We start from the raw sequence: 15,291 nt of genomic DNA, 5'->3' as shown, positions 1-15,291 counted from the left end.
GTGTTGCTTGCGTTGATGAATGCAGGAATGTAGCAGCATTATATATGCATCATGTGCATGATTTTTCCATATATGGCATTAGTGGAAATATGCTTTTAGAGACTTTTTGGTTGATAAATACGTTTTGCTGTGTAAAAATCACACGCACCTAGTGCGTGCGTGTGTTTAGGTTAGTAAATCACCCCCCTTGAGTTTTATGAAGCTTCTGTACTTATTGCCATGCTATCAATGTATCTCTCAAAAGAAGATTTTGTTTTAACAAAGGAGATATTATAGATATAGGTGTGTAGTATACCTTCAAGTGACCATGGTACCACCAACTGTGACTCCAAATCATAGTTGGTGTAATAAGAAGTAATTTTTAGCCAATTGCATACATATCACCATAGGCTAGCCAGATTGTATAATCTTAGGTTAGGCAAATCGGCTTCTAAAACGGCCGTTGATGCGTACAAAAAGCTATATGTAGTTTGCTTCCCTGGCATATACATTTAAATTAAACTGATTCTAATAATTTAATATCCTTATGTTTCAGTAAGAGGGGCAGTGTTTGCAATGGATAAAGTAAGCGTGCAAGATGCATCATTTCATCAAAGTAGCATCTACCTAACATAGACAGTGTGTATTGCTAATTCAAATTGGCTTTCTCATATATGGGTGTTTTTTTTTCTATAATTTGTCCTCATCTTGAAGTCTCATATTTTTACAAAGCCATGCAACTGATTTCATTTTACAGCCAGTTACAGGGTCCTCTCCACCAACATTACAGTTATTTGGTCTGAATATACAAAGTGTAAAGCTGGACTAGTGTTTGCTTAGCATAGCAGCTTTAAAGAATTCTTGATAATATCTTTCTTAGCACTTGTGCTTCAGATTGGCAGTTATCATGATGCATGTACTTCAAAGTGTTAATATGGCAAAATAACATTTTTATCTTAGATAATTGTTGATGTGAAAACAAGTACTCTCTAAAACCATGGTCCACAGATAAAATTTCACTAGAGTGAAGATATAACAACGAGGGCAAGATTTACTGCTCAGAAGCCTTGACGCACAGACCCTTCATAAGTTTCACCCATTAACGTCAATTTAAACTTCACTCCTGTTAAGTGACCTAAATGCAGGAGAAATTAGAATGATCAATATTATGAAAGCTAGAATCAATGCAGTGTTACTAGAGAAGCAACATTACATGAAGTGCAATAACAGGATATTGGCCATGTCACAGAGGTGCCATGTTTCTAATCTACCATATTATGCAACGGTCGTATTGTCATATACCAATTTACTGAGATGCCACATTCCAGTATATTATACTATCAAGGTGATGCAATGTGTTGCAAAATAACTCAAAAGCCACATAAATATAAACTCTCTTTACCCCAGAGCAATCCACACAGGTTTTATAGCAAATGGCCTTTTAACAGAGACATTGTATGGAACCTAGAAGATGATGTGTGCTGTAGCAAATTGCGAGTGTGACCAAATAAAGTTGTTACTTTAGGGAATATTGCATATAGGAAGCATTAAACAAGAATATCACATGCAATATAATATCTCCATTCAGCAGTACATCCCTCCCACCACAAATATACACTGAGTGGCCAGATTATTATGACCACCCCATCATTATTTCGTTGGGCCACGAGATGACTCCACGAGATGACTTTGTTGGGCCGCCTCGTGACTCCACGAGATGTTGAAAGGTGATGCGAGGACACTGCACTATTGCCCTTCTGTTGTCTTGTACCAGTCTTGCCACTCTCCGCTCTGCCCTAACATTAACTAGTGGCTGACGGCCACAATTCGCACGTTCAGACCCAGATTTTCGTCTGACAGTCCAGTCTTCAAACACTTTAACAACAGCTGCTCTTGAACATTTAACGAATTCTGCTGTTTTGCTGATACTCGCTCCATGGCTTGAGCGCCAACAATCATCCCACGTTCAAAGGCTGTTAAATTGCGTTGTTTACCCATATCTTCAGAAAAAAATCAAGTCTACTGTCGTGGTAAACAACCTGCTTCCTTATGTATAATGGTCTGGCCCTCTAGCAACTTCAGCGCGAAATTATAGCTAATTATAGCTAATTTGCCTACAAACGTCAGGTGGTCATAATAATCTGGCCACTCAGTGTATGATCCTTAGGCAGAAGTATATCCCTGATCATTATACAACCACCTTATCCATTTATATATACCCCCAGCCAGGAGTACCAGCTGCACATACTGTATAGCCAACATTATATCATAAGCCAAAACCAGTCCCTGCACCCACCCTCTCAGAGGTGCTGCCTTACTCTTGGTCTTCTAAATTTTTTACATGGGCTTCGGCTTTTTCCTCTTCAGTGTTGCCACTGGGGGGCTACCCCCATATCTCATGATCAACTACAAGGACCAATCTAGTATGGAGAATGGATGCATAAGGCACAGGAAGCCTAAATTCTTGGTGAATTTTGCAAAAGAAAAAAAGTGCTATGCACAGAGCCTGCTTTATTGTTGTAAGGGTGCCCCTTCACACATTGACACCCCAGGCATGTGCCTACCATGCCTAATTTTAGATCTGGCCCTGATAAGAGCTCAAATAAAAAGAAAAAAAACAACTGTTAACTGTAGCAAACATTAAAGTGTGACCTTTCATTTTCCAGCTTTACACTAAAAAATGCTAAAAGCTGATTGATTGCTTTTAGCTTTATCTTTAGATTGTGTGCACTCCTATTATTTGCATGGTAGTTGGATATAAATGTTGAACTGGTCCAAAGTTGATTGTATGAACAGGATGTTAAAGGGAATAACAAAAAATTTACTTTTTCAGATATATGAAATGATGCTAGTGCGACATGGATTCATGCTGATTGGAAATCCGCTTGGGGGAAAAACATCTTCACTTAAGGTCCTTGCAGGAGTTCTGAAAGATTTAGAAATAAAAGGCCTTATGGATGAACATAGAGTGGACTATATATTTATTAATCCAAAAGCTATCACAATAGGACAGCTATATGGCAGTTTTGATCCAGTTTCTCATGAGTGGATTGATGGTAAGTTTCTCTCATATCATTGCTATAAAATACAGTTTTACCACTTTAGCAAATTATGTCTGGCAGTAGATGCTACCTTCTTTGAAGTCAACATCTATTGGTTGTTTGAATAGGTTTTAAAGCCATCAAATATCTGCCAGTAAAGCAGAAATTTCGAAAGAGTTATTTATTTTTGTGGGTTACAAGGGAAAACATACTCTGACTTCTCAGAGCTGATTTTCAGGATATTAGTGAAAAGTAAATCATAGACTTAATTTTAAAAAATTAAATGTGATATGATGAGGAAACAAAAAAGTGAAATTCTATTCTTATTGTTATTGTACTGCCTAAAGTCTTGACATACATGATCGTACCTAGCATCCATACTTATTGAGTAGCCAATGGCTGTAAAATAATGATTCCGTAGCTTTAAAATATCACAATGTTATATAAATAATTAGGTTTTTTTGTAGGGAGGTTCAGATACCAGTGACGATACCTGGCATTTTCACGAGAACTACCAGGGTTGCAGCTGGGACCTGGCTCTGGTGCTCCACCACTGTCCTGAAATCATTAGTCCGTATTGTTTTAGAAAAACTGTAAACTGACAATAAACAAAAATGTATCAGTACTTGTATCGGTGAGTACTTGGACAAGTATCGGTACTTGTACTTGAAAAAATGGTATAAGTGCAGCCCTTATATATGTTTATAAAAAAAATCATACATTAAAACAGGGATGCACAAATCCCAGGAGCACTGTATGCTCCCTAAAAATGACAGCTGCCTCCTAACTTTTTAGTTTTGCTCTAGTCTAGCCTTGGAGCTGGAAAAGTATCTGTACTGGTACTTGGTACCAGTGTACAGTACATGGCATCTGAACATCCCTAGTTTCTTGTGAGAATTGTGTGTTGTTTTATTATATTGGATAAGGGCAAGACATAACATTTGCTCTTTGGCCTGCTCTGTTGTAACAGACGGTGTCTATTTACATTCACAACTTTATTGTTATTTGTCTACTAAATAATCAGAATTGTAACCTTGTTGGCTGATAACTGAGGCATACAAAACACTAAAGCAGCTTCAAACCATACAGATTTCCACAGCATTATGAATGCCTTTATAATCAGGGAATCAGAGTAGAACAGGCACTAGAATGAGTTAAAAGGGAAACTGTCATAAAAAAAGCTCATGTCAGAAGCTTAAAAAACAAGCCATTCCTTATTTTTTATTTATTTATTACTGGTATTTATATAGCGCGACAATTTACGCAGCACTTTACATACTTGCACATTCACATCACACCCCCTACCATCAAGGAGCTTACAATCTAAGGTCCCTATCTCACATGCATACATAGAGGACCAACTTAGAGAGGAGCCAATTAACCTACCAGCATGTCTTTGGAGTGTGGGAGGAAACCGGAGTACCCGGAGGAAACCCGCGCAAGCACAGGGAGAACATGGTTGTGACCTTGCTAGGATTTGAACCGGGCACCCTCAGTGTTGCAAGGCAGAATCGCTAACCACTACGCCACTGTGCTGCCCATTCCTTATCTCTGATACCTTAAATTATTCCAAATAGAACCTATGTACCATACGGGACCTCACTTTACAAGACAAGAGAAAAGCCTAGAAGTCATAAACTGGCAGTTTCTGTTAGAAACATTTAGAATGTATTTTACCTGATGACAGAGTCCACTGAACACTGAGAACATAGATACTGGTAAATACCTTACTCAGAGTATAGAGATTAATGTCTAGGGCTCTAGAGTGAAACCCAGGAATGAGAGACTGGCAACCACTTTCAAAGGTTTCTGTGATAATATTTTGCTACATAATGAGTCTAATGAAAATTGCGAGCAAATATAAGCTACTGCTTGAATAAAAAGATCAAATGAGCAATTGCCCAAGCCCTATAGGTACCACCTTCCCCCAAAGACCAAATAGAATTGATAGAATTTGGATTGTGAGGGCTGTAAAGGAGCTTAGTGCCCGCTGTGGGAAGCATTGTAAAGCCAAGGTAGATCACTTGTGTAAAAGGAGTAGCTCTTGTTCAGGTTCATGAAATCACTGCCAACTTCTGCATTTCCTGAAAATGCCTGGTGACATCAGTTTATGAGAACTGTTATTAGGGCTAAAGTATAGTTTTTGTAGATATTTGCTTAGACATGAATTGTATCTCTGCTGAGAATCTTAAGTTCAAATCCAGCTATATCACCTATAACAAATCTTGTGAACTCTGCCCTCACAAATAATAGACAGGACACACTTTTGTTGAAGGAGCAAGACCTCAGCTTCATTTGATTAAAACGGCATACAAAGTAAATAACCTCTTTAATAAACCAATTAAAATTGAACCTAAATCAGTGCCAGCAACAGACTGTGAGTATCCCAATATTTTCATAACATTATAGCATTGTCTTAACACCTGTGTTCACCACAGGTGCACAAAGTATCCAACAAACCAAGACTCCCATAGAGCTTAAAGGCATATTCCACTTTTTGCCAAAAAAAGAATAAATGCTCTCAAATACATATGCATTTATTTATTTTTGCATTGAAATTAGTTCTAAAAGACTTAGAAGTAATGCAAAAGCATCCACTAATTACGGGTTTATTGCACAGGCACCTACAGACTGTTCCTCAAGACTGTTCCAGTTATGCAGCTGGAGAAAGTTATCAATATACTACAAGTGTAGTAACATCACCACATTTGTACTCCACTGAGAACTACAAGTCTCAATGCATTTCCCACAAAGCACAGTGACCTGAGATTGGAAGATGGGCAGATGAATGACAGGTTTTGTCTCCTGCAATGACAGGTCACTTTGCATTGTAGTAAGTAAGAGTACAACTTGTATGAATGGAGAAGAAAGGAGGAAGGGGTGTGCAAGTGGCATTTACACACTCTTCTACACTGGCCTTGACTGCTGTTAATACCCACAGCACTAGAACATCAGTGCTGTAAGGGGTAGCCATGGGGTAATTTGTATCATAAGCAGCAACTACCAGGACTTGGGATACATTGATGATGAGTTGTGTCCACAGGGCTGCATAAAGAAAATTAACTAAACTTCAACTTTAAAGCAGTGCTAAGGCCTGTGTAAAGTCATGATGCTGCTTTATAGCTAGACCCCCACATAGCAATTGTGCATCATATTTATACAGCTTAATGTTTGAAATGCAAAGAAGACTATCATACTGCATGTCTTTAAAATGCCCTAATTGCAACAAATGAAATGTCAATGCAATGTCTTTTATCATCTTGCTATAATTTTGATGGAAGCAGAACTATTTGGTGGTAAATTAAATGTGTGCAAAACATTCCAAAAGCATTATTTTCCACAGCTTTAATAGATAGTACCACCAGTGTGTTCTAATTATTTCCATTACTTGACTGCTATTAGCAAATTTTAAGGAGCTGCGTAATGGGAAATTAGTTTCATTATGCAATCAATGCTTGAATACTTTTGAATGCAACAATGGCAACATATTTTTTTAAAAGATAAAAATAAGGCACTAGCTTTCATAATTATTGGACATAAAACAAAAGATCTCAGTAATAATTAGTTTGGTTGGTCACTGTTTTGCCAAATAATATTTGAGTTCAATGATAAATGCTAGATTGTCTATACAAAAAATATAATGAAAATATTCATAAACTCTTTTAGGAGATCATTGTTTAAGTCCTGAGTCATGACGACTAAAACGAAAAGAAAAGTCTGCACAAGTCAGTGAAGCTAGAATTTATACAGTTGGTGGAGGATTGTAATTTTCTACCTACCCGCACTTTCCTTGTACATTTTCCTCCAGTCCACCATCTGAATGCACAGTCTGGGATATGTGATTATGTGATTTGCATATTGATCTTACTCCCCATAGTTTGGCCTAAAGTAGTATATGCAGTGATATACTGTACATTACGTAGACATGCGTTGGTGCAAGCCATAGAAATTATTCTAACTGGCTGGAAATTTCTGGAAAAAGCGTGTAATTACATTAAACTTGACATAACATTAAAAAACTGCAACCCCCCCTTCCTAACCTAAGCTAGGCACCTTTGGATGTTTTTAATTACATAGCTCCTTCCCTGCTTTGTTCACCCCAACCACCCCTGAAATATCACAACCAAATATCAGTCATATTTTAAACGATCTACGGTACTCCCCTGGATGCCTCATATCTATGTTGGGGCCTGGGAATTGGTCACTCGGGTAATGCGTACTGCCTACTTTGAATATATGGGGTATGTTACATGCTTTCTTATATATGGATAACTGGGATATGTATGGCAAGTCAGTGGGGAGCAGAACAACAGGGGAGCAGCAGTAAAAGGTGAAAAGGCAGGTTTACTTTAGTGTGGACTTAAACTGCCATCTGACCTTCTCAGGATGTGCTTCAAAATTTAGTGATAGTGTGTCTGGGAAGTGAAGGGGGAATGAAGACTGATGTGAAAAGGGCTCCTGAAGTAAAGCAGGAACTCTAAAGTGAAAGGGGGGACTCTGATTTGAAAGGAGGGTTTCTGATGTGAAGGGGGGTTACTGATGCAAAGGGTAACTTTGATGTGAGTGGGGAACCTTGATGTGAAGGGGGAACCCAGTATTTGTGCATTTTTATGTAGTGTCCCCCTTAAAACTAATGACATTTTAGACTGGGGTGCCTCAAGATTTTGCATAATTTTCAATGGTGCCATTACTAAAACAAAAGGTTAAGAAACACTGCTATAAACATAAAAGTTTTTACATATTCCTAACAAGCAGTAATTGAGCTTTAAACATTTTTTGCTGACCTGCGTAGCTGCAGGTGATTGGGTAGTAAGGAGCACCACACTAAGCGTGAAGAGTGATTTACAAGTGATTAATTGTGTATTCAATAAAATGTATTGACCATAAAAAACAACCAATGCATTTGACAAGAATGTGGTCTCTTTAATGCTGAACTAGAAATGGTTAAAACTGGGAATGTTCAAGTGTAACTATCATGGCATGCCAGGGGTTTAGGCTAGTTTTCCAATACACATTTTAGACTAAAACCTTAAGAGCAGTGAATATTAGGGATGCACAGATACTTTTCGAGTACCAGTGCAGATACTTGCCATTTTCATGAGAACTACCAGGTTGCAGCGGTTGCAGCTGTGACCTGGCTCTGGCACTCCATCACTGTCCTGAAATCATTAGTCTGTATTGATTTAGAAAAACTGTCACATGACAATAAACAAAAATGTATCAGTACTCATACTTGTAAGTACTCGGCAAGTACCAGTACTCGTACTCGCAAAACTGGTATCTGTGCATCCCTTTATTTATATTTATAAAAACAAAATCCTACATTAAGACAGAGATGTACAAATCCCAGGAGCTCCGTGTGCTCCTTACAAATGGCAGCTGCCTCCTAATTTTTGAATTTTTCTCTAGTGTAGTCTTGGAGCTCAAAAGTATTGGTACATGTATTCGTACTTGTACCGAGTACTGTACTTGGTATCTGTGCAACCCTAGTGAATATGGTAGGTTATTTTAAATAATTCACCACACTGTACTGCATTATATTGCAGACGCTTGATTTTTTTCACTTTGGTTAGGATAGAAAAGATATCTATAATATCTAGATATGTACTGTAATTTGTATACATAACATTCTCAGTATGCAGAGGGTTATACGTTTATGTGAAAAACTTGTAATGAGCCTAATCTTGTTTAGATTTACATTGTTGAAAATAGCACAATGTATTGGTGTACCTATGTGTCTTCTTATCATATATAAACCTAAGGATTTTGAGAGTAATGAGTAGTGGTAAGTTTACTGTCACTTCCAACAGACAATACATACACTTAGGGGGTTATTCACTAAGCTGTTGAAGGCAGACGAATGAATCACCAAACCGAAGGAAAGTGAGACGAAGCCTGTTCGGCTAGTCACTGCAGCCCTGTGCAATTATTTTTAGCAGTACATTGGCTGCATTCGGCTCACTTCACCTCCAAAGGGAAGAACCCATTCGGCAGCTCCTTCTCTGCTGTTCGCCCCTATTCTCAAAGGGACCAAACAGAAGAGTGAATAGCGGAATGGATCTGAGAAGCATTCGCCTCTGTCCTTCTGTTCACTATTTTAGAGATAGCGAACAGAAGGAAAATGTCAGTGTAAAAAGAAAAAAGTCTGGTAGGAATTTTAGGGGGGATCCAACGCCACAAAAAAAGAAAAAAAAAGTTGGGTTCCCCCTACATTTCCAAACCAGACCCTTAATCCAAGCACTGGCCTGGCAGGGAAGGAAAGGGGGGGATGAGCGAGCTGTCATGGCATAAAACAAATGGGTGGAGCAAGTTTGTTTACATTTGGACCGGAGCAGTCATTTGCGCCTGGAGATCGGCGTGAGCGGTTGGGTAGGTGGGTGGCGGGACTTTTTTGTTTTCAGGGAGGCAGCGGGCATCGTTCATTGTGATTGACATTGTATTTTTTAAGGTGTGGTGTATTTATTTACTTTTTACTTAACTCTTTGGTGAATGAGTAGGAGTAACAACTACCCCTTACTCATTCAATAAGGGGGTGGCATCTGGGTGCCCCCTTTGTAAAAGGGGGCACCCACATGCAGATGAGCCCCCTGCCCACAGACCCCCATGACCACTGGGCCACGGTTGCGGGGAAGAGTCCTTTTTCATCAGCGGTATGGGGGATTCCCTTGGAAAAGCACCCTACCAATCCCGAGGGCATGTGGCCAGGTATGGTGCAGGGAGAGGGGGGCATGACCGAGCACCCCACCCCCTTTCCTGCCCTGCCAGGCCAGTGCTTGGATTAAGGGTCTGGTTTGGAATTTGAGTAAGCACCCCCTTCTTTCTCCTTTTTTTTGGGTGTTAGGGTCCCCCTTAAAATTCCTACCAGACCCAAAGGGTCTGGTATGAACTTGTAGGGGAACCCCACGCATGTTATTATTTTTTTACATCGGGCTCACCCCTTACATTCTTTCCAGACCTAAAGGGTCTGGTATGATTTTGGAGGGGAGCCCCATGCTGTTTTGTTTTATTTTGTTTTTTGACAACTTGCAGGGGATTCAGTCTGCTTCAGCGAACTGTTTTCCCCACTCCGGCTATGTGTTCGGCTGTGTGGAGCCAAAGCATGTTCATTCGGCTCGGCTGTTTACTTCAGCTACCTTCAGCTGTCGGATGGGCTATTTTGAATAGGGCATACAGAAGCCAAAGTGAGTGAGGTTTGGGCGAACATTTGGCTAAATCCTTGGCTCTTTAGTGAATAACCCCCTTATTTGCCAGGAAGTGATGCAGCTGAAGTTGATTTGTTCCAATGAAATAAACATATGTGTAACACTAAGCTCATGTAAAGAAAAGCCCTTTCTTTCAAACATTTGTGTAACTTTTTGGGGCATCCTTCTACCAGGTGAGTCTGTGGTGAAGTTGCAGCATAGTGAATCAGTGGGGTTGATTTACTAACCTTATAAACACGCCACGAACAAGTATACACCTCTGTAGTGTGTTCCCTCCCAGCATGATCTATTGGTGGAATCTAGACACCTTTGTAGTGTGTACACACCCAGCAGGTGTGTTGTGCAAAGCCCTGCATGAATTGCAAGGTGATGTTGTGTAAATTAGCTCTGCGTTTATATATATATATATATACACACACACACAGACTGTATATAGATATACATACGCAGACATTGTATCATTAATTTTGAATATCTTCCTTTCATTTTGCTGCCCCGAAAGTTTACCACCTGAGACAGCTGTTTCAGGTGCACTCATTATAGGCTCACCGCTGAGTGTTCATGCCTGTTTCTTGGGCTGGGCACACACCTTACAACCATCGCAAGACTTTTGTCTTGCGATGGTTGTAAGGTACTTAAAAAAACGTACAATCTGCCTATGTTGCATCTGATGCTTCCGATGACAGCAATGCCGAACGGGCAGTGTGCGCTTGGGCACACCGCCCCGTATGGCTGTTATCGTACGGACATGCCACAAACCCGCCGAACATCGTACGATGCTCGGCGGGTTTTCGAACATGTCCGTAAGTTTAAAGTCATGCGACTTTACAGTAGTAGAGGTCGCACGGCTTCCACACACCTTACGATCATCGTACGATCGCGGGATTTCCCGCGATTATCGTACGATAATCGTAAGGTGTGTGGGGACCCTTATTCATACTGGCTTGGAATACCAGATGGGATGTTTACAGCAATCAAGAGAGGAAACATCTACAAGAGCACATCATGCATGCCAGTATTTGACATGGCATGCTATGTGCAGCTCAATGACTTTTGTAAATGAAAGCCTGGGAATCTGCATGAGTAGATAGCAAGATTTTCACACTTGTGTAAGATCTTTAAGTGTATCACATTAAGCACTTTTCAAAATGTTTATAATTTCATGCATACTGGTAGTCTGGAGCCACAAAGAGGAACACTCAAATGATTTGGCTACAAAATTCCGATTCATTTTCTGACACTAACGGTAGGGCGGAACAGGTGTTTGATAATTGTATTAATTAGAAATGTGCAATTGATTACCCTCTGCTAGACATATTGTGGCTACTTTTAATTTAAACAGTGTAAAGCTGTGTGAAATCAAAGACTACAGATTACAGGTATATATATCAATATTTATTTTACAAAGTGAAGCTTATTGAGAATTATGCTATCCGCTTCACAGGAGGAAATGGCTTAATGTATTTTTAATGTTGAAATGATCTGATAGAAACTGTTTCTTGACAACCCGTTGGGTAAAAATGTAACAATAATCAAAAATGTATGGAATAGTGTTGAGTTGTTACAATCCAATTAAGTCAAATAGTAATCATTTGTACTGAAATGTATTTCTTGTTTTCATAACTTCTGAGCATGAAGTACACTGTGTAATGGCTATATCATTGTAGTAGGTAAATTTCAATTAGTAATAAAATTATCCTGTGTTAGAATATAACAATCCAAAGTTCTACAAAGTGTTGGAAGTTATCTTTCGTTACATTTTTTTATGATTTTAATTAAACATTAATACATATTGGTGTATTGCTAGTAATTCCTAATGGCACCTCATTGAAAATATTGAGTACAAAAACACAATTGCAATAAGACTCACCAAATAACATATATGTAAATGTAGTGGTGCATTGGGTTGCCAAAAATAATGTAGGTGTCTTGAGAGCCCATTCAAAGTGATTAGGCTGCCTTGACACAATGCACATCAATGATTGGAAAATACATGCATGAAAGTGTGCACATTAATGCATGCAAAAGTGTGAATGGGCCCTAAAAAATGCAGCTTCACCCATCAAAGATACCAGGTCATCCTAATCTTGAAAACACCTCCTTGAACTATTCTTTTTTAACAGATGATGACCTAGCATATGATGGCAAAATTAACCTAAAAATATTACTGTCATATTTTTTTAACTAAATCTAATTTAGAAAAATATTGTTTTTTACCCACTTAAATGCGTAAATGGTACAACAGACCATTTTTACCAGGAAGATCAGCAAATTACCTAGCTCCCATGCGTTCTGCTAGCTGGCATCAAAGCCGCCAAATTCTGCTTTGCCTTCTTAGTCACCATTTGGGTAGAAGAACCCTGTATACTTCAGAACTTGGCTAGTCTTTTAAGGGATGCCCTTCTTTTTAGGGCACCCCTCCTGAAGCACCTGCCTGGTTCTAAAGGACTTGCAGTTTGTTTATTGGGGGTGGCTTGCAGCCCTTCAGGTAGGCAATACCTGTGTGGTGTTCTGGTATGGGTCTGTCAGTCTCTATATATCTTTCCTTATCTAACCTATTCATCCATCCCTCCTCTACTTAATATTTTACTTATCACTGGTCTGATGCCAGAGTCTGCATGAATAAAGAGAGATTCAACTGATATCCTATAAGTTTGTCACATTGGAAAATAAAATAAGATCAATTATGCATTTTCCCTTTTCATTAGTCATTTAAATAAATACCTGTAATGTATGTGAGATACATTTGTGGTTTTACATCAGAATGACAGGTCCACATTATCTTTTCTTACCTGTCAAACCATATCTCCATTTCATGGAATATAAACACATAGAAAAAGATTTATGCCTTCCCTTTTCTATTTATTTGTGCACTGATGCAGGTCCGTACATCTTTAAAACAAAAGCAGCTATTACATGCATTGTTTTTAACTGAGAGTGATACAAAATATCAAATAGTAATTGCTCAATCTATTATTTGATATGCATGCTTAGGAGAATACAGACAAAGAGAATTAAATGTAAATTGTTCCACTATTCATGAGTGTATGGCAGATGCCAGCCTGCAACATATCTGTTTATATTTGCAGGGAACTGATAACCCTTATCATAGAGAGGCAATGCATATCTTGCTCCTCTGATAAACTCCAAGGCTTCAGGCCATAGTGATGTAATAAAGGAACCCATTTATGTCCCAAAGCTTTTGTAATTCTACTGTCAAAATAATGAAATTTAAGTGTCTTTCTGAGAAATACAGGGCTTATTTCAAAATGTAATTTTGTATTATTTTAAAATAATAAGGTATAAAGGGAAGAAGTAGGGCAATGAAAGTTGGATTTGAACTGATGTGTGAAGGACAGGTAGAGGTTAAAAGGGTATTATTGAAAGGTTCAAGGATACTGTGTACTTGGGACAGATAGATAAGGTGGGTAAATGGTGCTTATTGTTTCAAAAAAGAATTGAAAAAGGAGCAGGTGCTAATATCATGTTCCTTATCGACAATTATGTAAGGTATGGAGGAAATGTATTTGTGCAGATGCTGCAAGGAGATACCTGAGATATGGCCTTCATTTTTCCTTTATGGGTAGGTTATAAATCAGTTCTGAAGGACATTTCCTTAAGTGATGCCAAATATGATAAAATAAGTAAAAGCCAGGAACACCATTGTAGTCTGTATCACTGGCCCTTCAGCTTATTGCACTCTTCAGGCCTTTTGCTGTCACCTAAATATATAAGATATATCTAGGTATATATAAGATATATAACACCATCGGCTCAGTTTACTAAGCTATAGCCTGTGTGTTAGTTGCCATAATGATCCTTATTATCACTAAATTAAGTTATGCCTAAAAATAGGCAAGGAGAGGGCAAAGGACTAGTCACCAGTATTGTCTGTGGTCATCTTGCAGCTAATCTTTTCCCCATAACTGACTTATCATGTTTTGTTCTACTCTGTGTCTCTCTGTGGAGGCAGCAATCTTGAAAGAAGCAGTGAGCAGTACAGTAGTGATTAAATATCATTCCATATCTCCTGATAATAGTAGTCGGTGGCAGCAGTGCCTTAGATCTCATACTGCATATATACAGCTATGAGGCTGTTTACACACCATATATAGGATCCTGGCTTACCAGTAGGTGCCCTGCTATTTTTCAGGTGTAATTCCAGACAAAAGGTAAATTTTTCAAGTAATAGCTTCAGCACAGTTAACACTTCTAGATGTTCCCTGTAACAGCAAATCTTCATTTTTATGTTTATTTTGAGTTGCAATATATTTTCTAAAATTATAAAATATTGAGCAGGCTTTCAAACAACTATTGTTTCTTAACATTGTACACTATATTGAACAATACATTATCAGGGTTATTCACAAAAGGGTGAAGAGTTTGGAGAAGGCTGGAGACGGGAACAATCTAGGCCAACACATCTGAACTGGAAAGTGAGCTGAATTAGAGAATTTCTCCAAATCAGCTATGTTGTACTAGATTGGTCACTTCTCCTGACTTCTCCAAATTGTTCATCCTTTTGTGAATAACCCTGTATATGTTTTAATTTGCTACTTATACATCATACTGTATCTGTGACAACTTTCAAATGTAACATCCACTTTTTAAAATCTTGATCTATCTTATGTAGACTCTGCAAACTAAAATCTAGGTCCTAGAACAAACAGCTCATACAAAACAATGTTTAGTATAGATGAAAACCAGTAGCAGCAGCGGTATGTGATTTACTACTGATGTTTATTTATTTAATATCAAACAAACTATATATTATTGTATATTGATTTTTATGTTATTCCAGGGGTTTTATCAAATGTTTTTCGAAATCATGCTACCTGTACCACAAAAAGACGGAAGTGGTGTATATTTGATGGACCAGTAGATGCCGTGTGGGTGGAAAATATGAACACAGTCTTAGATGATAACAAGAAGGTACACATAATACGTTATATGGATGTAATTGATTTTATTGATTTGAAGTCTAGCCTTGCTTACTTTACTATGTAGTAAAGTATTAAATCATCATTAAGTAGTATCAATCCACTCAAAAACTGTGCTGTTTTATGCAT

At 38.4% G+C, this 15,291-nt stretch overlaps 1 protein-coding gene across 1 annotated transcript in view; it reads left to right on the top strand.

The window, feature by feature from the left end:
• Positions 1-15,291, top strand: part of LOC108784922 (dynein heavy chain 3, axonemal-like) — an 899,093-nt gene that overhangs the window by 444,038 nt on the left and 439,764 nt on the right. Inside the window, exons 34-35 of the mRNA XM_018553871.1 lie at positions 2,813-3,035; positions 15,024-15,154. Of these exons, the coding sequence (XP_018409373.1) occupies positions 2,813-3,035; positions 15,024-15,154 (354 nt within the window). The remainder of the gene's footprint in view (positions 1-2,812; positions 3,036-15,023; positions 15,155-15,291) is intronic.

This window comes from Nanorana parkeri, unplaced genomic scaffold (assembly GCF_000935625.1).
Source record: "Nanorana parkeri isolate BGI_ZX_2015 unplaced genomic scaffold, ASM93562v1 scaffold132, whole genome shotgun sequence".
In the NCBI taxonomy this organism is placed as follows: Eukaryota; Metazoa; Chordata; class Amphibia; order Anura; family Dicroglossidae; genus Nanorana; species Nanorana parkeri.
Note: the sequence above shows the minus strand (reverse complement) of the source record. Positions and strands in the feature narration are given on the sequence as shown.